A 27,992-nucleotide genomic window follows, 5' to 3' on the forward strand; every position below is an offset into this window, starting at 1 on the left:
GTTTCAAAATGTATTCCTCTTTGTCATAAAGAATGCATGAGATCCTGGCCTCTTTGTCATTAATAAAACATTGTGAGTATGTAGATCAGAGGGGTGATGTGGTATTTTAGACTTGTATATATGTGACAATGTGTTAAGCTCTTTGTTAAAAGGCAGAGAAGTTATTTCTAGTTCTAGGCACCAGGTTGGCTCTGTGGTGAGTACACAATTTAAAGCCGTTTTTAATAGCTTTCATAATGATGTTAAGCAGAGAAACAAGTCGGAACATGAGGGTAGGAACCCATTTGAATTTGTTTACATGACTAATAGGTTGACTCAAAGGTTTGCAATGAAAGAAGGGCTGAATACAGACTGTATACTTTTGTCAGTCTAAATGATCATTCATCAGGTTGGTCTTACTGCTTATAATAAAGCCCAAGTTCCTGCCCCATAAAGTGAGAACCCTACCCACTCAGCGACAGACTGTTAGCCTCTGCTTTCCTCCTGCCCAGCGCCGAGACAGAGCCTTACAGACGGCAACACTGTAATGAATTATGTCACAACAAAACTGATAGTTGAGCCGGAACAACAGGCTTCATTTTTGGCTTGCTGTTTGTTGACAAGCTCCTCAGAAAGCAAAGGGATTCTGCTGATCGTGCCACTGAAAGAGGGATGAGGCTCTTTGGCTGTTTTCCCATTGTTGGAATACAAGCACAGCTCTGAGGGTTACTCTACACCATACCAGGGGATGTTTTGACATTTTATTCCTGAGAAGTCTTCCTTGTTTTCTAGCAGTATAGACTCTAAAGTAGAATGCTGAGTCTTGTGTAACTGTAGGTCCCATATGGCTCTTTGGTTAATGGGTCAGCTGACATCTCAATCCTACGCTCAATTTGTCCCTCTATAAAACCAGGATTAATTTGTATCATTGATTTGAACCTACAGGAAACATCTTCAGCTTCTTGCTTGTTTATAGCAGTCAGACAACATGTGTATTTAAAGTCTCAACTTATTGAATTCCTTCCAGGATATAGTACATTTTTGTTTTCAAATATACATGTCCTGTGCATTTTTGTCAAAGTCAAACCAAAACATAATTTTCCTTCTTCTGTGTCTTAACATTTTGAATACATGCATTGTGGATGTGTAGCATCAGGACACCAGAAAGACAAATGAGGAATGTCATTAGAGCTTGTTCCCCCATTGGCGTTTGGCCTTTAATAAAGGTCATTTTTGCTAAATACCACACAATTTTTATGTCCCATCTGTTTCTCTGTGTCTATTTTTATCTTTCTACTTGAAAAGAAAACCAATTTCTTAGTACCTGCGAGTTGTCTCTGAGGTGTCTACACTAATATGTTTTCATTTTAAAACTCATCACTTTTGCTATGTTTACGCCTCGCGTAGACGCTACTCTGGCATTTTCGAATCCCTAAATGGAGACTTTTGAAAACGCTGCTGACCCAGTTTTTGTTTGAAAATTATGGTATTGCATTTTTGTCAGGATGAGCGGAAACAGAGGCTTGTGAAAATGATGACCCAGACGCCCATGTTCGCTTCCTTTGTCACGCCCCCTATCACCTGACACTTTTCCAGATGAAAACAACCAACAGCCTTGACTGACTGCTGGTAGTTAATTATACATGGATAACATGGGCTTTGCTAACCTTGTTGTCAATGCTGGCAGCTGATATGCGGTTAAAATGTGCATTTGATAATGCTACTACATGCGCAGGAGGCAAGCTAATATTTGAGTGATTTGCGAGAATTCCCATGTCCGGCGGTGTACACTGGCCCACATATGCCCAGCGAACATGAATGGTCATGTGCGTTCTCAGGCGTGTGTGGATGGAGATTATGTCTAAAACTGGGCTAAAACGTCTGTGTATGGAGATTTGGATGTAGGTGCAGTCTTGTTTTAATTTTTTAATGGGCCTGCATTTATCACTTAGGAAGAATTTGTTCATACTTGTATTACCTCTCTTTCTATTGCCTAAATTAAATGTGTCTCCAGTGCCTCCTGTTTAAGCAGAAAGCAGCAGCCAGGATTTTAATTGATAATTGAATTGAAAAAAGGCCCTTTGGATGTTGCTTTATTAAGTGCGTTTACATGAACATGAGTAGCCCGTTTTGTGAGGCGTGTCCCGGTTATGATCATATTTGGCATATGGTGTTTAGACACCATATCCCATGTATATCCCATCCCATGTTTAGCTCAAACACATATATTATTTATATTCCAGGGATTTTAACTTCCAAAAAAGCTACAGACCTAAAACAAACAGACCTTTATGTAAGGCACATATTTATGTAAAGATCTCTCTCTTCCCCCCCTTGTGTTGTTTTTTGCTGCTGGTCTGTTATTTGCATACTGTATATGTTGTTATTTGTCTTAATTGTGATGTTATAGTTTATGTTAAACTTGTCATTCAAAGAAGGTTGGTATAATTTAAGTAATTTTCTACATATCTGACCGTCTTCCTGTGCCTCTTACAGAGTGTGCCCACCTGCTGCTGGCCCACAATGCACCGGTGAAGGTGAAGAACGCTCAGGGATGGAGTCCCCTTGCTGAGGCCATTAGCTACGGAGACCGACAAATGAGTAAGTATCTGTGACTGCCACTGCTTGGCAATGTACTGAAACCACACCACTGCTGCTACATACTGAGATAATGTTGGTCAGCCAGCTTATTCACTGAAATCAATGTGGCTTCACTACGGTTTCAGTTTGGGTTTTCCCGTGTGAAAACAGTGACAGGGGAGAAAAAAGGTCCGATCAACAGATGCAAATCAACAGTTTCCACTGCACATTCTTCCACGCCGCTGCCTCCACGAGAGGGCACGACACCAGCCTGCCTCCTTTGTCCCTTAATGAGAGAGGGGACATTCCTCTAAGCCCTCTGGCCTTTATGTTATGATGAAAGGCAATTCATTAGATGCTTCTCTCTCTCCTCATAGGCTGATTATGCTCAAGCCCCTGTCACTCCCATTTTCTACCCTTAGTTCATAGTGGCTCAAACTTTGATTTAAAAATGTTAAGGATCATTTTAATTTCCAATTCTATATATCCACTTAAGTGAAACCAGTCATGTCAGTTTTTGTAGATACTGGGTGTTGGATGAGAACACCTTTGTACACTGGCAGTTTAATTTTTAACATATTGAATATTGAACTCATGAGCATTTCCCAAAATGTGCTTTGGAAGCACACCTCCATTCACACCTCATCAGTCAACAGTTATCTACCTGTTTGTACTCGACCTTTAAGACTGTGTAGTTTTTTGATATTTCAAAGCCTACTTTTGTGTGATAAGTGCATTTTGTCCATTATCTATTCAAAGCTCTTGATATTACGGTCTTTGGGAACAGGAAGGGCATCTCCGTTGTCTTTAACTACCTCAGCATGTGAACTGGCAAGGTAGCACGTCACAGTTAAACAGATGTTGGTGCTGTTTAGAAGAATGATGGTAAATATCTTTATCTTGTTGTGTGTGTCCTTATTCCTGATGATAACTGGCTAAGCATTGATGCAACAATATTGCATTGAGACATTTTCAATATGGCTACAATGAGGCTGAAAGGCAGAATGCTGTTGAATTTTCTCAAACAGACTGTTAAGCGTTAGTCCATCAGAATTAAATAGTTAGGGCTTTTTTAGCACAGCTATATCGCACCAACATTGAGCAGCTTAAAGTGTCTCCATTTACTACATCCTGTAATTAACTCTCAAATGCCACTTACCTTACCAGATTTACAAGTGTCTCTTTCGACTGAAGCCTTGAATGAACTCTGTAACACCATTTGACTTTACCAGTGACAGATCCTTACCTCGTCTAACTTGTACATACCACCGTGTAATGCAACTATATGACATATTGTCTGTTACTTCGGCTGTTGCACTCACCATTGCTCTTACATGCTGACTGCAGCAACTTTGCTCCTGGTGTCTGAATATTGTTAAAATACATTCTGGGAACTACAGAACATCTGTGACTGAAGTTATATGAAAATGAGGCCGGTTGAGTAAAAGTAAAAGTATTTCACCTCACTTCATAATAAAAAACTAATGTAATATAGTGCTATATGATGATAAGAATGTAAGAGTATCTAAGGGTTTCCGTTTCAGTAAAACGTGTATTGTTTACTGTGGGATTAGTATGTGTGACAAAATTATCTCAACTCAAAGTACACTTATTGATATCATTCTGAAAGTTAAAATATGTCCTGTATTATTGTGGGACAAAAACTTTGAAAATCAATAAATAAATTGTTTAAGAAAAAAAGTACACTTATTAGCGTTTTCAATGGTATCAAACACATAGTCTTCATTAGCAAATGTGAAAAAACTAAGGATTAAAACACTATGAAGTTGTTAAAAAAGCCCCTCCTTGTCTGTAGCTGTAGTTTTTCCTGGATGAGGGCCAGGGAGAGGAGCTTGTAGGCCAGATCAGTGTATGAGATCAGTAGACAGGTACAGGCACAACCTTGTGGTAGACAGGTACAGTAGGTCAGTCTGCTTATCACCTGAATCAGCCTACAAGAGGAACTGCAGCTTCTGTTGCACTGAAGCAAAAACTCTGCCACTGAGAAGGACCGCTGTTGTTGTTGTTTAACCCTCGTTGCCTCTTTGTGTTCTTTAATGTCGCTCCAAAGTACAGGGCAGGGCCTCTGTTGTGACAGCTCGGCTTCAAACGGCTGAGTCTGCACACTGTTAAACAATCACACTCAGCCTTCCACATAAAGAATTTCACCTGGCTGCCACGATGACATTAAAGGAGAAAGGTGCTGAAGGAAACCGAGACTGTTTTACCTGTTCAGCGTAATAATATTGAGTCCTTTACAGGGTTAGCCCAGTAGAGCCCTGTCTAGCAGTTATTCAGTATGAGCTGAGTCAGCATGTGGCAGGAGTCTGTGAGGGAAGTGTTTGATTTACAGTAAGGCAAAATGTCCTGGGCTGGACAGTGCTGAAAACTGGTCTGGATCGTCATAGTCGTTTTTAGCTTCTTTCTTTTCAAAGAAAAACATTTTCTTGAATGCGATTTGATAAAATAAATCCTAACTCTTGCTTTGTTATTTTTAGCCAAGCTTTTTTTTTTTTTTTTTTTTTTACTAATTTCCATTTGTCATGTATTTGTCACCTGAGCTTTTATCACTTACAGATTTATTATTTGATCAATGATTAAAACATGGCTCAGAAATAGTTTTTGTCATGTTTTTTTTTTTTCAATAAGAGCTATTTCTGTCCATCCACTCTTTGTTGTCGGCTTCAGGAGCTTGTTTAAAGGCTGTCAGTCACGCCAATGTTGATTATACAAGTTTGCTTTCATTGTTTCTTGCTTTATTCTTGATTTAAAGAACATTTTACCATATTATACATTGCCAAGTGATAAGGAGAGGTGACATTTTTGCCTTCATGTTATTGTTATCCTATGGTATCAAAGCCACTGTCTCTGATTGACAGTATCAAAAAGGAAGCTTTGTTCTTTTTAAGGCCATGGTTACCATCAGTGGTTGGTCTGTAGTTAAAGGAATTCCCCCTTCAGAGAGATGGCTGTGATATAATTTTCGAAATTTATTTTCCTATTTCTTTCTTTCTGGAAGAGCATTATTATTATTGATTATCACCACCAACTGGCTAGAATTTAATATTGTTCATGTTGAATTGGTGCCTAGCCTGTATTGGAGTACTTTATATAGTATTAGACCGTTAAATACTGTAGGTTTTATAGCGGAGTGAAGTCATATTCCATTTAGGGCTGCACGATATGAGGAAAATATGCAATGTGCGATAATGTTGTTGAATATCGCGATATCGATATTCCTTGCGATAAATAAACAGATATTAAAGTGTACTCAGTTCTACATTTCTGCTGCTTTCAGTATTATGCTAAAATGCAACAAATTGCTTGTTGAATTTAAAACTAACGAAAGGAAATCATTTTCGACATTCTTTTATTGAACAAATTGAACATTGAATTGAATATAAAAGGCACCACTAAAAAAAGAATGACCGTTTCTTTTTAAAGTGCAGTTTTCTACTGATATTTTCTTTCAAGTGTCTATTGGATATATTGCAGCCTTTTGCGATATGTATATTGCGCCTGTTGATATTGCGATGACGATTAAAAAAAAAAAAAAATAATAATAAATTGTGCAGCCCTAATTCCATTTAAAACCCAGTAACACCCATGACACAATAATATTAAAACTAAATATGAAAGATCCGGATCCCCCAAGCTAAGCTTAACTAAATAATTTTTTCCTTCCCAATACATTTATGCATACATTTTGAAAGCAGCTTATACATTTTAATCAATCATTAAGAGCTCTCCATCCTGCACGTGTTGTGTTATCTCCATTTAATGTCGCCGTTTTGAGTTTTTTTTTTTTTTTTTTAGATTGACCAGTTTAAATATTTGGAACTTCTGTATATTCAGATTGGCCTGTTTGCTACTGCCTGACTGCCTGCTTTGCTCTATCACACAGTGACTCCACAGCGTACCTGATGAGTCAATATTGACTGTTCTCAGATTGTTGGAGACTTGTCATCCACAGTTGTCCATTTAGATCCAAGGCTTAATTGTTAAATAGTGGCAGTTTTTGGTGATGTTTACACAAAGTTGTCCTGACTCTGTCTCTTTTCATTAAAGTGTGGAGGTGAAATTACTGAGACCACTCACCTAATTAATGTCAGGAAAGTGCCCTAATCAGTATCTGGGTGAATTAGCTCCTTGAGCGTGGATAGTCAGTTTGGTTTAGTGTAAAAGCGGGCAGCGTTGGTTTCTCGGCCTGTGCTGGCTGGGTGGTCTGTGGGCAGATGGTGGGATTGTACTTTTTTCCTCTTCCCGCTGAGAGGCAGCAAGGATCAGGAGGAGCCCCATCCAGAGCTTGTCCACACTCATTAGGCAGCCGGGCCACAAACACACCTTCGTCCTGTACTTGTGTCTGTGTCAATTGGCGTCTGTGTGTCTGTGTGTCTGTGTGTCTGTGTGTCTGTGTGTCTGTGTGTCTGTGTGTCTGTGTGTCTGTGTGTCTGTGTGCCTGTGTGCCTGTGTGCCTGTGTGTCTGTGTGCCTGTGTGCCTGTGTGCCTGTGTGTCTGTGTGCCTGTGTGTCTGTGTGCCTGTGTGCCTGTGTGCCTGTGTGCCTGTGCTGTAATTTGGCCTTGCTTTGCCATTGAGCCCTTCGCCCACTGTGTGCTGTCTCGTCGGTAGGGTTGGGCATGGAGAACCGATTCTGAATCGTTTCAAAAATTACTTTCTTTATTGGAAAAATTTCTTTATTGGAAAAATTTCTTTATTGGAAAAATTCCAATTCTTTATTGGAATCGTTTGGAATCATTTGGAGGATTTGGTTGTGTTGCAGCCATGGAGCACAGTAAGCGGTGCTCTAGTGGGGCTTTATTTTACATTGAAAAAGCCCTGTCAAACTGCAACCCACCTTTTGTATTTGTGAAATAAGCATGTGACCCGTTTCAACTCCACCCCTCAAAGAATCGGAATCGAGAATCGATAAGAACCGGAATCGAAAGGAAGAATTGGAATCAGAATTGTTAAAATCTAAATGATGCCCAACCCTACTCGTCGGGAGCATCAATAAGACAATAAGTGCGACATGTTTGGGTATGTTGACTCCCCACGTGGTGCACAGGAGCTACTCAGGCTAATGATAATGCCATATGTCCACTATTGCCTTTCGTCCTATTAAAATGTAGGGCAGTCTGGGTGTCACAAGCCAAACATTTTCTTTTTTTTTTATTACTGTTCCCATTAGTTTATAAGTGGCAGTCGTGTCGTAACTTAATCCCCCCCTGGCTTCATTAAAGCAACAAAATTATGTCAGTGAGCAACTGATGTTCCCTCTCCCCTATAAATAGCTAATCAGATTTAAATATATGTTGACTAGTTGGGTGGGGATCCTATTTTTCTTTTGCTTAAAGAAGCGAGTCTCCTGCAGCCAATGGGCCAAAGAGCTGTGAATGCTTGTTAATCCGGCCCGTCATGGTTAAAAGTCTCCTGTGCATATGTCTCTCCCCCAGGTCGTTAAGGAGGTTAAAGGCGCAGCTCATTAGCAGGCAGCTCCATATCTGTCAGGCTTATTCCCTTTGAACTTCCTGGAAATGTTTTGATCCCTGCAGGCAGTGTGCAGTGATTGGCCCGATGCTGCTGGGAGTGTCCCATCTGGCCCAGAGAAGTCAGTGTATCTCTGATCCAAAAGCCATCGTTACTGTAAACCGCCTGTTCTATTCCTTTAGCATATCACATTGCTGACAGGATTTGCATAGCGAGACAGCTCCTAAGATAAAAAAAAAAACTCACAGTACATGGAGGCTTAAGCCTTAACCCTCACAATGACACAGGATCACCTTTGTCATGTTGAAGGGGCAAAATCTGCACACAAAAAACAATCTGCACTGCAAAACAATCAGTTTCCTGTACAGTGCTACTTCAATACAGCATGGATTTTAGTCACCTTTAGTCTTTGTGATATAAACTTATATTAGTTTTAGTTAAATGTTTTTGTTTTTCGTGAATAAAGCAACAACAGCTGCTCACATATACAGTAAACCATCACATCTTTACATTAAAATAAGTAGGGAGGGACTGCAATGCAATCAGAAGGCAGATGCTCTCAAAAAAAAGCTAATTTTGGAAGAAAGCAACTCTCCCTAAAAGTGAGGAAGGTTCAGCTTGTAAAAATGAAATTCTTTTTTCCTCAGCCAACTAATCATGATTAAAGAGAAGCTGGCTTTCATGCCATGGAATTAAGGATGTTTACTGTTTTCCAAAACAAAAGCATTGTGGTGGAGAAATGGTGAATACATCTTCTTGGAGCAAATTAAGTGGTGGGATCAGATTCAGTAAAAGCAAAAGGTTATACCAACCACAAGCTATCCAGTTTATCCAATACACTTTATATAATATTTTGCGTGGAAAAACGCTGTTCATTTTTTTTTTTTTTTTTTTTTCACGCTAAAACATCTGCCTAATTGATGATGGTTTTGGTCTCACTCAAACTTTTCATGACTTTTGTTTCTGTCTTTCAGTCACAGCGCTGCTGAGGAAGCTGAAGCAACAGTCCAGGGAGACTGTGGAGGACAAGAGGCCCAAGCTGCTGAAAGCCCTGAAAGAAGTAAGTAGGCCTTACTCCATTCTCTGCTCCTAATGTCTCAGTGCCACTCATCCAGTTTCACTTGTGATTGAGTTTTCTTTGTCTTCATTTGAAGCTTGGAGACTTTTACTTGGAGCTTCACTGGGACTTCCAAAGTTGGGGTGAGTCAAGCAACACTCTAAGCTGTTTTATGATAGTGGCAGAAAACATAATTGTTTCACAGACATTATCAAATCTGAGTTAGTAATAGTGTAGTCTGAAACACCAACAGAAGAATGCGTTCAGATGGTAAAATGTGATTCTGTCTGGTTAGTGTTTGATCCGTGCCATAAGGGACACTGACTGTAGGAGTCACCAGTGGCTACAGGCTGAAAATGACTCCTCCTCCTGGACATGAACTGACACACCATCCTCTAATGTCAACCACCCTCCTCATATAATTATGGTATCAGCAGATCTACATATCTGCTGATACCTGAAGCAGAATTTGTTCTCCAGCTGTACTAAATTTATACATAATTTCACCTGATAAACTGTTACTGAATGCAGATGAAATATTCTGTCTGTCTGTCTGTCTGTCTCTGTCTGTCTGTCTGCATTTGCTTAATTTGCACAGGTCCAGCCTCAGAATGTGAGCCAGGACTGAATTCTGTGTACTCACTGTGTCTGTGTTAATTATTGACAAGGGAAAGATTATGTATTTGTAAATGGAAATTGTGTAAAAAAAAGTAAATTATTTGTAGGTTAGAGAGCTGAAGATGTATGTGCTTCAGTGTTTCCCACAGAATTTGATTCTATTTGTGGTGGTAGCTGACTTGGGGTGGGGGGTGCACGTGTGGAAAGAGGTGCAAATTTTAAATTGAATGGTATAGTGCAGTAAGTGAAGGGGGCTTTCGCATCTGACAACAAAGTCCAGTTCATTTGATTAGTATGATCAGGGCACGTATCTTTTTCCCAAGGGGCATGTTTTGCTCCTCAGTTAAAAAATGTAGGAGTGACTTACGTAAGGTAATTGTTATTACTATTGTAGCTAATTTGTACAGTAATACAATAGTGTTATGAATACAAAACATTAACATACAAAACATGAATTATATATAAGTGTAATGTTTTCTATTTTGAAATATTGATAAATAAATTGTCTGTGATGTAGAGTAAAAGACCATACAGTTCGGCATGCATGTGAACCGCAGATTGTTGCAAATGTAATCATCATAGTGTGAAATACAGTTTAACTGCTGCTGTTACGTGAACGGGCCTCAGCAGAGAGGCGGAGCGAGATGACGTGTCTGCATATTCAGGTTTATCTGTGTTTTAAGCCCCCAAGTCTCCTTCCAGGCAGCGCTGCCTGGAAGGCGCTAGGATTAGGCAATGGTTAGGGTTAGGGTTAGGCAAGGGGGTAAGCGTCTGTCAACAACCCGTCGCTCCTATGGCGCCATTTTGATGCTAACAAACACTCACCTGCCGTTAGCATCCCATTGAGTGCCATTCATTTTGACGTCACTTTGACAGCGAATAACTTTACATCTGAAGCGTTTAAAGACTTCATTTGTCCATTGTTTATTTCTAAAGAAACACGACAATGTATAAAAGGCTCCATTACCTTGTATCTCATGTTATGGCTCTGTAGCAGACGTTTTTGTAAAAATAGGCTAACGATTGTGTCATAACCACGCGACTTACTGTCGCATAGTAGAGGAATTACCATATAGTACAGGAGAAGCTCACAGGCAGTTTCGACTTACATTAGCTGTTTAAGTTTAATTACTAATGTTAACTAGCATGTTAGTTAGTAATAATTAGCCTGTGCTTGTGTTATCTCCTTACATATACCTACACTCTCCGTCTCTGTAAGATTGGGAATGATTGAGATTTCTCTTGGCACAGCTACCAGAAGACTTACAACTTTCAGACACGTTGCTCACGTCACATTTACTCACATTAAACCCACATTTACGTTGTCTCTCTCAGTTGGAAGCTGCGCAGTACAGCAAGAGATCACCGGAAAAGTGCTTCTAATAGCCTTGACTGGTCTCTGTCCAGAGCAACGGGGTCTATTGGTCCATTATATATATGTCAACGGTATAAACCCTGAATAAATACCGGTAATAACTTCATAATATTAACCATTAAACTCCGGATCGACTCTAGCCGTCTTCTCACTGTGGTCAAGCCAGTCGTCCCTCGGATCTCCGTGGTCAAATCAGCCAACGCTAAAATTGTAGTGCACTCTTATAATGGCACGCCTGGTAAATGCATTCAAACGGCCCAGATCGAGTAAGCAAAGATTAATGGATTATATTCACCAGAAGTAAAATGTATGTAACCTGTGTCTGTCCCTTATACAATACAAATAAAATGCCACTAAATTGTGATAGGAATGTATTGTTGGAGTTTACAAGGATACAACATTAATAATTCCAGACAATGATTTATTTCAGTAGACACCTCTGACTACACCCGTACTAAAAATCAAGCAATTTAACGGTGTGAATTTGGAGATTTTATGAAGTAAAAGTCCCACATTTCTAGGGTAAAATGACGTCAAATCTGAAACTTAAGGTGCTATAAAAAAGACTTTGCTCCATAATTCCAGATGATTACTGATATATTTGAGTACAGATCATCACTGACTACACCCTTCCTGAAAATGAAACAATTTTTACTGTATAATTTTGGAGATTTTTGGAAGTAAAGTCCCACATTTCTACGGTAAAATTTCCTTGAAATCTGAAACTGGAGGAGCTATTAAAAGACTTTGCTCTATAATTCCAGGCAATGACTGATATATTTGAGTACAGGACATCTTTCACTACATCCTTACTGAAAATCAAACATTTTTACTGTGTAATTGTGGAGATTTTTTAAAGTAAAAGTCCCACATTTATTCCATTAATTTTATGGTATTTCTGAGCAAGTGTGCCAGAAGCAAGGGTGTGGGAAATAAGGAATGGCCACCTCCACCCTCTAGTCTAGGGTTAGGGTTATTCTAGTTACCAGGGCGATTAGCTGAGTGTACAAAGTTGTGGAGCTTGGCATTGGCACTGTTGTTGTTATACCAGGCCTATATTGAAAATCTTTATTACGTGTAATGTCTAAATTATAGTGTTTATTCACCACTGCCACCAACATGGTAGATTGGTGGTAGCACTTGTCACTCATAAACTCAAGGTTCAAACTACGGGGGAGCTAGGGGAAGCTCGGCTCCCCTTAGTAAGACATGGGCTGGGTGATTTGTGAAATTTTGGGGGGGTCTCTAGAAATATTAACAGTGTGTCATTTTGATGTGCAATTTCAGTTTTGTGTAATGTGATCATTGTGGATTATTATTTGTAAAATTGCGAAAATATCATTCATTCATGCATGATGGCGATTTAAACCTAATTTACTTCAATAAAGATAACTATACATGCTATTCTTGTCATGAGCATCAAGGCGTGGCGGCGCTGCGGTGCAAATTCAACTCATGTTTAGTACATGTTTATTCAAAGATTTGTAGAAAAATATAAACGTTAATCGGCGCAAAAAGTCCTTGAAATCCATTCTTCAGTTAGCATCATATAGCCATGGCAAAAAGAAAACAAGGCAGTTTAATAGATTTTGGTTTTACTAAGAAATTGTGTAGCGATGACGTTAATAGCACAACCGATTCACCTGCTGCAAGCCCTGTTAGTACACCTCCCGCCAGGTTGACAACGCAAGAAGAAGCTAAAGAAATAATGTCCTCTCTGGCTGAAGATGGAGGTGGTAACAGCTCGTCAGAGGCTGGTCACGATCATAACCCCTCTTGCTCCTCTCTCCCGTTAAATTGGAACAGCCAGCAGTGGAGAGACTGGAAGAGCTAATATACATGGCTGTTTCTTAACCCCTTGACGCCTGAATTTATTCACAATTATACAAACAAAATATTATGTGTGTTTCTGGCTCCAAGCTGATGCTAAATTAAGTTGAGATTGTTAATTTGTCTATAGCATATGGAATAGATATAAATTTAGGTATGATGCAAATTAGCGACAACAGGCATTATGGTAAAATTCTTTACATAATGGTAAAATGAATAAAACACATAGTAGATTTCATTCATGTCACAAAGTTGTTAGAACTTCTAAACTGTAAATGACAAATACATGAATCTTGACAACGGCAAGAAAGAAAAGCCTCTCCTACTCCCTAACATTGACAATAGTTTCTTTAGGGTTAGGGTTAGGGTTAGGGGTTAGGGTTATGGTTAATTTCGCTCCTACGAGAAACCAGTGCATGCAAAAGGTTCCGAGGTATGTATCGCATGTAAACAAACCGGCATTGGGGGGAATACACACGCTATCTCGCCTGCAGTCGGAATGGAAGGGATTTGATGCAAATTAGCGACAGTCGGCGTTAAGGGGTTAACCCTTGTGTCGTCTTTAACCCTTGAGAGAGATAGCTGACAGTATAACGTTTTTGCATCTTGAGCAAAGTCACACTTGGCAATTGGCTGCATCTTTTGGTTTTATTCAGAATAGATGCAAGTAACGGCTGCAATTCTTTCACTTCACCTTTTCACATTTTAATAGCAAAGTTATTTTCAGGCTGAAGGCAATTCCAGGTTCAACTCCCAATAGACTTAGAATTGTTTGCAGAGTAAAGTTGAAGCTCAAACGGAACATGTTAGAGACCGTTTCCCCTGCAGGGAGATCACAAACTAAAACCTAAGTGTTGCTCCTCCAAAAGGCCTCAGGCAATACTGCAACTCCAATCTTTACACACTGTGGACACACAGCACTTTGTTCAAATGCTAACCTGCTGCTAGCAAAACGGGTAAGGATGGAAGCTTGGGGTGCGTCGCTTACGCCGAATTGAACGGAGGAATTATGGTATTCTTTGGTAGCCTGAGTAACTTTAACTGTTGTTCATGTGTCAACAAAAAAAGGTGGGCTTCCGAAAGGCCAGTTCGAACACTGCATAAACTGATCTTGTAATAGTACATTACTTTATTTGTAGTATACATATCCCCACTTGTACAGATTTCTTTCCTTCTATACCTTTCTTTAACATTGCCAGCACCACAGGAAAACCACTTGATTTATGATGTATTCCAGTGTAATGGTTATTTAATCCGGGTTAGTAGTTAGGGTACAAAACAAAATACAAACAAATATTAGAAAAAATTAAATAAAAAAAACTACTGTTAGAACTTTATAAGAACAATGAATCTGAATAATTCCAATAGTAATGACAGCTACAAAAGTCATGATATTCAGAACTTAAACAACAGAGCAACAGCACTGTGACAGCATGATGTTTAAGGAACAGAACCACCGATGCAGGAAGGTGTTCAAAACATTTTTGGAGGCTTCTCAATGTGAAGCACTTCACCTGGAAGACCAATTATTTTAGGTAGCCATGTTCTTTAAGGCTGCTGGTTAAATGAGTCAGGGCAGTTAAGTTTTTGATAACTTTGATATTTACACTTACGAAGTCAACAGCACTTTTTTTTTTTAAGCTGATTACTCCATGTACCTTGGCTACTTTATACCAAAGGAACACACTCCCTTTTTCACGTACACTGTATTTACAGCACTGTTAGCTAACATAGAGGACCACTAGTAGTATAAAACAAAGACACAGCACATACTGTATATTGCATTCTTTTCTACACAGACAGCAATCCCAATCACCTGTCTTCGCAGCATCAAGCTGTGCTGTGTCCATCCATAGGCACTGAACATGAAATCACACAGCTGTCACACTGAATCGGTAAAAGGTCAATATATAACCTCTTTTAATTGAAAAGACAGAGCTTCATGCTGTCCGATATTGTTTAATATAATAGTTTTTCACAAATGCAGGCCTTTTAACAAGATTTAACGTAATTTAACCAAATGTTTCATTGCAGTTGTCATAGTCACAGTTTTTTAAATTTTTATTTGGATTGGTTGCTAATCTGTAAAATGAAAAGTTTTACTTAATATCAATCTGTCAGCTGCCAGAGGGCAGATGCCAGGAAATGAGCAAGGGAAAGTAGAGATAAAAGGACATATGAGAGTAGCGTGCTGCAGATAATTGCAAAAAGCAACTTTTCTTAGAGACTGTGATGAACAAAGAAGGATAACTGTCATCCCAACATGCAAGTATTCTGGTGTAGTATATGCCGGTGTCTTTTTATAGCACCTCCAGTTTCATATTTTTAGTCATTTAACTTAACATTTAATTTTTTTTTAAATTGAAAAATCTCTATATTTATACAGTAAAATTGTTTGATTTTCTATAAGGGTATAGTCAGAGATGTCCTTAACTCAAATATATCAGTCATTGTCTGGAATTATGGAGCAACGTTGTTTTATTGCACCTCCAAATTCAGATTTAAAGTCATTTTACAGTAAAAATGTTGGACTTTACTTGGAAAAACCTCCATATTCATACAGTTAAATTGTTAGATTTTAATTACTACAGATGTCAACTCAAATATTTTAGTCGTTGACTGGATTTATGGAGCAAAATAGTTTTTTTAGCATCTCGACTTTCAGTAATTTTACGGTAGAAATGTGGAACAATTACTTTGTAAAATTTCAAAATGTATACAGTAAAAATGTTCGTTTTTATTTCTTGAAAATATAATCCAATAATCTTATTTTTATGTGTACTTTATATATAAACTTCAACACCTTATTTTGAAAACCAGAAGTAGTCCCATGTGTATCTTACCGCTCACTTTGCTAAGACCGTCGATCTGCGCCGTTTAACACATTTACCAAAAGTACTAGTATAAGAGTGCACTACAATTTCAGCATTGGCTGATTTGAGTGTTGGCTTGACCGCAGTGTCTTCTCTGCAGGGAAAAAGATCGATGCCGGTCGATGTCTTCTTCTGTGTGTTAATTAGCGGATCACAAACCAAGTTTAAAGGTCCCATGGCATGGCAATTTCACTTTATGAGGTTTTTTAACATTAATATGCGTTTCCCCCAACCTGCCTATGGTCCCCCAGTGGCTAGAAATGGTGATAGGTGTAAACCGAGCCCTGGGTATCCTGCTCTGCCTTTGAGAAAAATGAAAGCTCAGATGGGCCGATCTGGAATCTTGCTTCTTATGAGGTCATAAGGAGCAAGGTTACCTCCCCATTCTCTGCTTTTCCCGCCCAGGTAATTTGGCCCACCCATGAGAGAGAGACATCATGGCTTTCAAACGAGCAAAGGCCACACTCCCACCTTCCACCTTGCCCCCCCCCCTCCTCCTCAATAGCTACAGACACAAACTAAGGAAAGCTCATTGTGGGACTGGCTCTAGTGGCTGTAATTCTGCACCAAGGCTGAATTTCGGGAAAGAGACTTTAGATACAGTATTAGGGGACCAATAAGGTCTATATAAAAGCATCCAAAGAGCACCATGTCATGGGACCTTTAAAGCTCATACTGCCACCTACATTACTGTATTGGAGTGTCTATAATAATCAATGGCATTAATTAATCTGTGTGTGTGTGTGTGTGTGTGTGTGTGTGTGTGTGTGTGTGTGTGTGTGTGTGTGTGTGTGTGTGTGTGTGTGTGTGTGTGTGTGTGTGTGTGTGTGTGTGTGTGTGTGTGTAAGATAGTAATACAGACGTGTGTGTGTGTGGCGGTCAACATTGATTGTCTGGCGGGCCGCCACAAATATATCAATGTATGGGAAACACTGTGCTTAGAGAAGCATATGGCTTAAACCTCACAGATCTGAGACTGTCAAAGGGATTTCTTTTTTTTCAGTGCAGTCCTTCAAACAATTATTTTGGACTGGTAAAATACCTCTAGAGTTTTGAGCAGTGATAGAACAGTGAGGGAGGTTTCTTGCTTTTTAGTTACTTCAGTTACTTAATAAATATTTAGAGACAGAACTACACGTTATACGGCCCTCTACTCTACAGAGCTATATGCTACTGAGGCTTTGAAGACGATGGTAGTCTTCATTATTGAGTGAGCTTTCTAAATTTAGACATTTTACATGTCCTTACTGTATCTTTTCATGTTTCAGTGCCTTTGCTCTCCAGAATCCTGCCTTCAGATGCCTGTAAGATCTACAAGCAGGGCCTCAACATCAGGCAAGTCCTGTCAACAAGTCCTTGTGTTGCATTTAAATAAAGTGTATGATGGTGGTCTTGAGTCAAACAAGAAAACCAACTTATGGAAACCACATCAAATTAAACAGTAATTCTTTGAGAAAACCTTTTTTGAGTCTTAACTAATTCATCTGTCATCTTGTGCTACACATATCAGCCTCTACTTTTTCTTCTCTCTTCGCCCCCCCCTCTCTCTACCTCTACCTCTCTCTCTCTCTCTCTCTCTCTCTCTCTCTCTCTCTCTCTCTCTCTCTCTCTCTCTCTACACCTCCTCATTTTCTCCCTTCAACCTATTTTGGTTAACTAGAATGTGAAATCAGTGCCTGGCAGTATGAGGAAGTGAACGGTGCACAGATCTTTTACTTCTGTGTTACAATTCAAATCAGAGTCCCATTGAAGGCGAGTTACAGTGATGTGCTGCCTAGCTCGCTTACAAAGGGCATCAGCAGAAATTCATCACCCTGTGACGCACGCTGACACATAGTCACAACGATGAATCTACAGCTGGAATCCACGTTGCTGTGCTTCATGGCCTGTGGGCAAAAAGCTAACACCAAGCGGCATTCCACAGTCTTGAGGTTTACAGCTCTCACAGCCAAGGCATATGCACAGACATCAACTTGGATTCCACTTTTCTTACTGGGTTATATGTTAGACAAACCAGGGCAGTCCTTTATCCAGCACATACACAGATGCTTCTATATTTGGGTATCATAACCTATCAACTACTGTACATCTATTTGAAGAAGGGTTCCTGCATGAGATATCCTTGATTTGGAGCTTGTCATTAATCTCTGAAACTGCTCCCGGATGTTTAATTTGGTATTCAAAATGCCCTCTTATTAGCCTGGAGTTGAGACTGAAAGAAAAAAATTGTTGCAGTAAGTTCATTTAAATTCTAGTGCTACCGTGTGTCAGGCCCAGAGGTAAAAAAGATTACAAAAATATTCTACTTACAGTACAAGTATAATTACTGGTATGAAAATATACTCAAGTAGAAGTAAGAAGTAGCTCATTTAAAATTAGTAAAAGTTGTTTAGTTACTTGGGGGGTGGGGAGGGTCTTGCCTATGTAATGTGCTATATAAATCTTTTATCTTACCATATTGATTTTAGTTCGTTTGACAGATACGTTGCCAAAGCAATGGCGCAAAACAATGTGAGAGACCTTTTCTGTTATTATGAGAAGTTCTAAATGTTTTTTGCATCATTATGAAACTAGCGGCACTGTAATGGTACAATTATTATTTAACGGACCTCTACATGCTAGCGCATGTTTAATGTGGAGTTTTTATAAGCTGCTAGTTCGAGATCTCTTACACTAAAGCTGTTGTCTTTCTTGCACTTGAAGCCGAAGTGGTCGCAAACTGGAAGTGAACACAAACTGGCGCTGCCTATTTATTATTTTTTTACTCAGTAACGGATGTGATTTAAAATGATGCGAAGTACAATACTTTAAACAAAACATACTTACGTAAAATTACAGAAAACTTCTTTAAAAAGAAGAGTACACAAAAAAACTACTTGATTACAGTAACACGAGTAATTGTAATTCAATACTTTCCACCTCTGTTCAGGCCTGTCATACCTACTCATAGCACCTACCACTTTGTGTCTGGTCTTCACAAGCAGATCAGCTATTCTCTTTGTTGTCGTGCCTCATTCCAGGATTACCCACTATGGCAAAGTGAAAGAGAAAAAGATTTTTGAAATGTGCTGTTAGTCTCCCATGGCAATAATTACCATACACATCGTCTTTAAACTCTCAGAGCCAAGGGGTTGACATCATCACAGTTTTTTCTTTTCGCTTACAGTTTTGACACTGTTTGCTGATGTCTTGGATGTGGCCAGTGTTGGTCAGTGCAACTCGTTTTCTTTTTTCTTGTTTTCTCCTTTCATGTATCTAAAGTACCCACACTAAACATTCTCTCTCTCTCTCTCTCTCTCTCTCTCTCTCTCTCTCTCTCTCTCTCTCTCTCTCTCTCTCTCTCTCTCTCTCTCTCTCTCTCTCTCTCTCTCTCTCTCTCTCTCTCTGTGTGTGTAGATTGGACACTACCCTGATAGACTTCACAGACATGAAGTGTCAGCGCGGGGACCTCAGTTTCATCTTCAACGGCAATGCCATCCCCTCCGAGTCTTTTGTTGTGCTGGACAACGAACAGAAAGTCTACCAGCGGATACACCATGAGGTGTGTGAGACATGCCAATATATAAGACTAAAAGATTGCAGACCCTGAAGTTTACAATATTCATTACAACGCACATTATTTCATCATTGATTTAACCTACCAAATATTCTCTCAATTCATTGTTTTGTCTACAAAATGTTAGAAAATCATAATAATAAAAAAAAAAAAGTTTCATATTTTTCCAGAGCCATATTCAAATAAATTGTTTTAGCTCTACCGCATTACTGAACTTTTGGTTGTGGGGCTAAAACTGTATGGTTTGTTCTGATGGTGATGCCAGAAATGCTGTTTAAAATCAAAAAGGTCTATGACGAGGTCTATGATGAGTCTTTTCAGTAAGCGACGTGGCAGTGTTCCTTCATAGTTTGATGTTATGTGCGAGTGGAAAATGTGACCTGACGGTGAAACTAAACAAAAGGTTATGTCGCCACTATCATTTCAATCAGCCTCTGGGGAGCATGAATACTCATGCAACATTTTTGTGCAATCTGGCCAGTAGTTGTTAAGATATCTTGCTCTTTATCAAAGATTTAGAGGAACCACATACTGAGTGTCCATACCTTTGTTGATTCCTCTGTAGTTTCCTGACACTGTGCTGTATTTTCAGGAGTCAGAGATGGAGACAGAGGAGGAAGTGGACATTCTGATGAGCAGCGATGTGTACTCCGCCACACTATCCACCAAGTCCATCACCTTCTCCAGGGCGCAGACCGGCTGGCTTTTCAGAGAGGACAAGACGGTTGGTGTCTGTTGTTGTAGTTGTATTGTTATGATATTATTACTCCCACCACTACAGCTTTTCCCAAGTCAGCTGTTGGTCACAGAGTTTCACCTGGGTGTGGAATTTCTGGAATTTGTAGTAGCTTGATCCAGACAGAAAGTTGGGAATTTGATTTATTCTCTGGGTAAGGCAGGAAATGGAAGGTACACAGATATATCAGAATGTATATTACAGATTATGTGTAACATACCACAGTTGCAATATATGATGTTTTTCAGCTGGTTTACTCAAAAGGACCTCAGACTGTTGACCCCTTTACATGTCTGACAACATGGACAAACTAAAAGCCATAATCGGTCTGGTCTGGTCTGGTCTGGTCTGGCAAGTGCTCTGACTCTGTTAGATGCCTTGTCTTATGAAAATCCATAATATGAGAAATATATTGGATTCCTGTACTCACACCTTTTACTGTTACTTTGCTGTAAAAGCAATAGTGCCAGCAAAGTAAAGGATTGCAGATAAATTAGCAATAGTTTGACAGGTCTGGACTGAATTAGAATTGCTTTTGGGCAAATAAATTCATTGCTATTCATTGCTGTAGACTCCGTCCAGTTTCCTGATCATATTCCCTGTTACATCTCCCATACCAGGCAGGAAAGACAGTAAATAAATCAGTGATTACCCCAGGAGGGAACCACAGGTGATAGGCTCAGAGTTAAACAACAACACAGACAGGGCAGGGGGCATGAAGGTGGTGGATGAGTTATGTGGGTATTGCTTTCTGTCCTCACACTCCTTTGTCCTTTTGACATGTGTTTAAAGGGAAATTGGTGACTCAGCAGGGGGACTTGTCTAAGTGTTTCTTCTACCTCCAGGAGCGCGTGGGAAACTTTCTGGCAGATTTCTACTCTGTGAACGGCCTGGTGCTCGAGTCCAGGAAGAGACGGGAGCACCTGAGCGAGGAGGATATCTTGAGGAACAAAGCCATCATGGAGAGCCTGAGTAAAGGAGGAAATCTCATAGAGCAGAACTTTGAGGTGAGTAGGGCTTTGAATATGGCTGTTTGTCACTTGTAATTTCAGCAGGGTGGTGGAGGAAGCAGAGAGACTTCTACCAGGGAATCCACAATACCCCCGCCATCATCAACCTTGATAGCTAATAGAGTGTAGCTGGACACTTAGACCAAAGATGCACATGTAAAGTTATTTTGTGACTCACTGCGAGGAACTTCGATAAACATCCTGTTTACTTATACCTGCAGAGTAACCACCAGTCCAGTCCTGAAACTGTCCTGTCCTGCTGGAACCTTGGGGTAGGACATGAGTCTCAAACAAAATAAACCCCCCAGTTCTCACTACTGTATCTGTACAAAGATAAATCCTGTAGAAACAGCATGGACTTCCTGTCAGACCCTGTCAATCAACTGCATGGTTTATTGAAACATTCCTGTCTGACTCCCCGCTGTTGTTACTTTGATGGTTTTTTTTTTGGTTTCGCACATGAAAACAAAATGAAAAGCTGCCCCCGATCACTGTGACAGGTACCGCCCCCCCATTCCATTCTCATTCCACTATGCATGATTTGAGTCCCAGCACTGCTACCTTGTAGTAAAAGCTACAAAGCTGCACCTTCACATTCACAGGGATGACTCTCCCACCCACCATCCCCTCATAGTACGTTCCAGACTTTGCTTAGCAAGCCCTTGTCTAAACACTGACAATAAAGCCAGTCACACAGTGAAGTCAAAGCCTCTCAACACTCAATGGGTGCCTTTTTAACTGCTCAGTTGTTTTTGTTGCCCCCCGTTCTGTGCTGGGCTTTGTCTCATCCATGTCCTCTGTTGTCTGTCAGTGTATTTACACTCATTTAAATTAGTGCCCACTCATGTTTAAAGTGAAAAAGCGGTGTTTTAGTGGGTCTCAGTGTCGATGTGGAAATAGTTTTTCCTTCCGCCCCAGCGGAAAAGCATACGTGGAAAGTGGGTGAGCAGAAAATAAGCAGCTGGTGTGACGTAGCTGTGTTTACCACAGCGAGGGAGATCTGTGGACACAGGGAAGCATGGGGGGCTTTTGAACAGGGCTTGACACTATTGATCACATGGATGAAGGCTAAAACCCCCGGTGCCATGGAATGATGGAGGGGTGAAACCGGCATACCAGCAGATCAGGGCCTCGGCAGGCTGTGTGTACTCTGTCCTCGTCACAACAACACGCCAGAGCAGATACACCCGGTGTGTGAAAGCGAGCACTTTACATGGCCGCAGCCCAACGTGAAAACACCCAAACATTTCTTTGATGATTGCAGTGTAGGTGGGAATGAAGGTGAACTAAGATATCGTCTACATTTGTTTTCACAGGACACACGGCTGATTCTTGGCACAGCCAGGTGTCCTGTCATCCACAACATTTTTCCACATTATTCTGCCCTACTTGCTTATTTAACTACGGCTTACAAAAAGCGAGGTCAGCTGGTGTGTTTGAACGTTGGCAAGAACTGCAAGATCATTTTAGGTGAAAGTCAGTTTTAGGAGAAACTGGATGGAGCTCACTGCAGCTCTATTTCAGGGTCAGCACAAGCAGATCCAATCTTAAAGTGACGCTAAAGAAGAACTATGTACAGTTTTATTTCCTCATTTTTTGAAATGAGGAGGCAACTCCTACATGTTTTTATCTGGTTGACTTTTTATTGTACATGTTCGGTTTGTCTTTTTGTCCATCTTGCTGTTTGTGCCTCGAGTTCTTTCCTCCAGGTTTTTGCTGTAGTTGTTTTAATGCATGTAATGCTACACACTTACTTTTTGAGGCAGCTAAGAAAATAAAGGAAAAGAAAAAGAACCGCAACAAAAGATGAATACAGAAACGGTTTGCCTCAGTTTGTAAAGTACTTATCTCAGTAAACTTTCATATTGAGCTGTAAATGAAATGGACAATCTGAGGTGATGTCTTTACTGCTTTTCTTTCTTACCGTTTATTGCTGCTGTATTTGCAGTCATTTATTCCTGTAAAGGATTAAGAGCAGAAACACTGCTGTTCAGGAAGTAAGCGCAATATGTACGTAGCGAGATTAAAAAACACTGTGAAATAGCATCACGTCTCTGGTATCAGATGTTTAGTGGTGTACTAAATTATAGTAATTCCGTTACGCTTTATTTGCAAGGCCTAAAAGGCCAAACTGAGGTTACTGTGGGATTAGTGATGCACCGGGGCCCTCTAGTGGCCTGTGCTGATCATGTCATAGCTGTGGGAATAAATCAAGACATACTGATTAAATGTAGAGATTCCACTTTTTTTTTTCAGATTATTTTTTTGGGCTTTTCCACCTTTGATTTTTGACAGGACCGCTAGGTGAGAAAGGGGAGAGAGAGGGGGAAGACATGCAGGAAATCGTCACAGGTCGGATTCGAACCCTGGACCTCTGCGTCGAGGCATAAATCATTTACATGTGCGCCTGCTCTACCCACTGAACCAACCCGGCCACAGATTCCACTTTCTTAACTGAGGTCTTCATGTGACTTTTGTCAGGTTTACTGATGAGCGGAAATTAGAAGCTCGCAGATTTTACAAAGAAACCGGTTAAGTGTTTAATGTTAGAATATGCTCAGTTTAATCAGGAATCATAGGGTTTTGTCTGATATCAGTGTGGATTTTAATCATTGTTTTTTTTTCTTCTGTGTGGCCCTGCAGTAGTTTAGTCTTTAGATCTGCCCTTCAACATGTTTTTTGTTTCTCTCTGCTCTTCAGCCGGCAAGGAGGCAATCACTAACTGCCCCTTCACCCAACACTATATCCTGGTTGGAATACATCACTGCTGACAATGGAAAGTAGGTTTTACAGGGGAAACTAGACCATTGAGGAAAAAATGATGTTACTGTCACATATTGTATTTGTGAATCAAGGAGCAAAATATCTGATTGTCCTTTGAAAATGAACCATTCTTTTAGTTTCCCTCTCTAAAAAGATGGAAAGTTAGATTTAAGGTTAATCACATTTCAATAGGAAATATATTGCTGCATGATTGTTACGTTGAGTATTTATGTAATTTCCATACACATTGTAGACTATGTTGTCTTCTTGCACACGGCACATGTAATATTATGCATGTATTTTTTTCATTTTACAGAAGAATTCATTTGTAAACATCTCTACACAAGTTTCAGTGTCACAGAATGTTTAACTGCACTTTTCAAGGCCAGTTTTTTCCTCTGACTGATAGGAGTCACGTTCAGTTACTGTTCAGCAGAAAGAACACGAGTGACAGAAAGCAGAGCGAGTTACTTCCGTGAAAATAACGAAAATGTCAATACTCATCAGCTGTTTTTAGTATTGGACAAAAAGTACAGTGGAAGATTTCTGCATATTAAAAAGCGGCTACATTCTGACAGGTGGTTGTTTCTTTCTGTCTGCTCAGAGCTCCTCATCTAGGAAGAGAGCTGGTCTGCAAAGAGAGCAAGAAAAACTTCAAAGCCACAATAGCCATGAGTCAAGACTTCCCTCTGGGCATCGAATCGTGAGTCTTCTTCTGGTTATTTTCTCCTGGCATCTGCAGAGTGGTGATAAAAGGGAAATTACTTATTTGTGCAAATGGCAGAAAAACCTTTTTGTTGGAGTTGATTCTTTCCTTTACATTTACTGAAAACTCAGATTTTGTTTTTGTCTGTCTTTTAAAGCTTTGAATTTTTATTTTCATTTTCTAATTACTGATTGTTTGTGTACAACAATGTGTTACAATTCCGTCCTGTGAAGCTTAAAATGATTGATATAATTGGGTTGATATAAGCGGCAAATTAAGTTAAGTTCATACTGTTGTATTGAAATAAACAATTATTAACTAATACTTCTCACAAAATATGGCAACATCTAAGAACCATTTATAACCAGTAAAATAAGCCTTATATTTAAAATATTTCAGCTATGTTTATTTGTGGGTAGTTTCTTGTCTGTAACCTGTCACCATTTGTTGTTTTTGTTCTCCACCAGGTTATTGAATGTTCTGGAGGTGATTGCACCCTTCAAGCACTTTAATAAACTCCGGGAGTTTGTTCAGATGAAGCTCCCCCCTGGCTTTCCTGTCAAACTGGGTAAGTAGATGTAATTCTCGTGTGTAAGATTCATAGATTAAAAGGGATTTTTTTAATTCGATATTTTCTCCAATTCATTTAAAATACGGAAAGAAATCAGACAATGACAGGTATACCAAAAATTAAAAAAAGCATGCCTGTAAGATTTCCAAAGATATAATTCGTAATTCTGCTTATGTCTCCCTGTAGACATCCCTGTCTTCCCTACGATCACAGCCACCGTGACGTTTCAGGAGTTTCGATATGATGAGTTTGATCAGTCCATTTTTACCATTCCCAACGACTATAAAGAAGACCCTAGCCGCTTCCCTGACCTTTAACCCTTTTGAGCTGGAACAGGAAACAAACGTGTAGCAAGACAACATTATGCTACAAAACATACATTTCGAATTATAAAAGGAAAAATGGAGGGAAAAAAACAGCAGTAATTGTTCCTTCACAGTTTATGGATTTCCATCGCCCATCCCAACCCTGAACACAAACTGCAGCAAGATGACCCAAATTGACATACAGGACTAAAATGGCGTCATCAGAGCTTAGGGAGGCCAACTGTGACAGAGAGGTCGACATATCTTCATAATAACAAAGTGTTTGGAAACTCCTAGATTTGGTTAAATCCAGCAGCCAAGGCAGAGCTGAGAGTCTGAACCTATCATCAGTGAGAGGGCATTGAAGTTAAAATGATTGACAGCGGAGTAAGTGACTTTTTTGTACATGGGCTATGAGTAGAAGACAAACAACCAGTTCAGTCGATACTATGTATTTAAATATGTAAGTAATGTTCATAAAGGGAATGTGATTAACTTACCTGTAGTAAAGCACTGATATTACTGTGTCAGACAGGGAGGAATTCCACAAAAAATTAATTTTTTGGTGTCACTTAAAATTCACAATACTAAAAAACAGTTTTGGAAAATGCAGTTTTGGAAGTTGCATTTTGTTTAGGTCAGTTTTTGTAGAATTCCTTATAAAATTGATTTTTATGGGCATGGAGTAGTATCACTGAGCGTTCACACACTATTTAGAACCACTACAGCCACTCGACATCAGTTCAGAGTTTATAAACACTCATTTTGTGATACTCAACCCTTAATCCTGCATTTGAAATATTATGGTTTCATCGAGGCAAAGCTAGAAATGCTGCAGTTTTTAACGGTACCACAAAGTTTTCTCTTTAGTTTTTTTCTCATTACTCACGTGTAAGTGATGATGTCTTTTGTTTCATACTACACCTTTGTTTCATACTACACCTTTGTAACAATGTAACAAACTGTACAATCGTGCTGAAAGAAGAGATCTGGGGATTGTATAGGAAGTAGATATTAGGGAATGAATGACTAAAACATTCATGCCATTTTTACAATATAACAAGAACCAGGCTTTCCCCCTGCACAGAATGTAAATACATGTTTTATGAGCTTTTTGTCTTTTATGTTCTCTTTTCTTATTATTTGTGCTGATGAGTTTAAGATGCCCTCTGCAAGAGGAAGAGTTGTGGATTTTTTTTAAATGTATCATCACAAGTTAATTGAGAGTTTGTTGATTTGTAACACGGTGGCAGTTGCTATTTTTGTACATACTTGTAATGTTTTAAAGGAAAAATGAATCTAATAATTCCTCATTATTTCGTTTCGACTATATCTGATAAACCTTTTGAACCCCCTCCAGATGTGTTAAACAAACAATCCCCTCTACAGGGAGAAAAGCACAAAGCACCAAGCTTCCTCCTGAAATTAAGTCCAGGTGTTGACTGGAGGCTGGAAATGTTAAACTCTTAGGTGTTGTGCTCATGTTTGTTCGTTAACTTGCCTGGCTGCTACTGGACTTTAAAATGAAGGTGTGAAAGTGTTGTTAAATCGATTAGCTTTTTTTACATCTATATTCAGTATCAGTATAACCAAATACAGTACATTTCATTTTTCACATTACATTCCTTCTTACGGCAAGCGCAGCTAACGTTATTGGAAGTGTGCCTCCTAACTGTCAACGCTCTTCATTTTATTTCATGCTCCTCCCTGTTTTCAGCTGCTTGAATTTTCCATGTTTTCAGTAGGGAATTCATCTACATGTCCGTTGTACAGCAAACACTGTTGTATAAGTCTGCGACACTATTTTCATATAAAATGTATTAAAATAAAAATTCCACATATCTGAGTTTGGACTTCCATATTTTTTCACACCCTTAATTTACTGTTACTGATTGAAACCTTAGATGACAGAGAAGGGATTAAAAAAAAGCATTCAAATGTCACAAAAAAATCATAGTATATGAAGTATGTCATAAGAGAATTCAAAAAAAGTCAGTATAGTATGTCATAAAAATGTCAAAAAAGTCATGGTATGTCATAAAAGTAATTAAAAAAAGTCATAGTATGTTATACAGTCTTTTTTTTTAAATCATGGTGTAGTATGTCATAAAAATGTCACAGTGTAATATGTCATAAAAAAGTCATAGTATATGAAGTATGTCAAGAGAATTCAAAAAAAGTCATAGTATAGTATGTTATAAAAAGTCATAGTATAGTATGTCATAAAAATGTCAAAAGTCATAGTATGTCAAAGTTTCAAAAAAAAAGTCATAGTATAGTATGTCATAAAATAAAAATAAAAAGTAATGGTACATCATAAAATGTCAAAAAAGTCGTGGTATAGTATGTCATAATCCCACATTGTCAGACCTACCTCCACAGCGCTGCAAATGAGGGTATGCCGAGTCCACAGCATTCTGGGATGGGAGAAAAAAATGCTCTGGTTTATTGGCATTCCTTTAAACTAATCACAATTGTCTTGGGCGGCGCTAAGCATCGTACGGAGCAACGGCACCTCTGCAAAATAGCCTCGGGGAGGAACGTG

At 39.3% G+C, this 27,992-nt stretch overlaps 1 protein-coding gene across 2 annotated transcripts in view; it reads left to right on the top strand.

Moving 5' to 3' along the window:
- The window catches only part of LOC114561801 (ankyrin repeat domain-containing protein 13C), a 35,758-nt gene extending 8,470 nt beyond the window's left edge, over positions 1-27,288 (top strand). The window contains exons 3-14 of one of the 2 annotated variants that reach the window (XM_028587903.1): positions 2,476-2,580; positions 9,022-9,107; positions 9,202-9,247; positions 17,069-17,135; positions 19,197-19,341; positions 19,949-20,080; positions 20,938-21,099; positions 21,324-21,374; positions 23,803-23,882; positions 24,470-24,568; positions 25,039-25,139; positions 25,329-27,288. In XM_028587903.1, coding sequence (XP_028443704.1) covers positions 2,476-2,580; positions 9,022-9,107; positions 9,202-9,247; positions 17,069-17,135; positions 19,197-19,341; positions 19,949-20,080; positions 20,938-21,099; positions 21,324-21,374; positions 23,803-23,882; positions 24,470-24,568; positions 25,039-25,139; positions 25,329-25,459 — 1,205 coding nt within the window. In that variant the 3' untranslated portion in view covers positions 25,460-27,288. The remainder of the gene's footprint in view (positions 1-2,475; positions 2,581-9,021; positions 9,108-9,201; positions 9,248-17,068; positions 17,136-19,196; positions 19,342-19,948; positions 20,081-20,937; positions 21,100-21,323; positions 21,375-23,802; positions 23,883-24,469; positions 24,569-25,038; positions 25,140-25,328) is intronic. The other variant, XM_028587904.1, reaches the window with a different exon arrangement.
- The last annotated feature ends 704 nt before the right edge of the window (positions 27,289-27,992 follow it).

The sequence above is a fragment of the Perca flavescens genome, chromosome 9 (assembly GCF_004354835.1).
Source record: "Perca flavescens isolate YP-PL-M2 chromosome 9, PFLA_1.0, whole genome shotgun sequence".
In the NCBI taxonomy this organism is placed as follows: domain Eukaryota; kingdom Metazoa; phylum Chordata; class Actinopteri; order Perciformes; family Percidae; genus Perca; species Perca flavescens.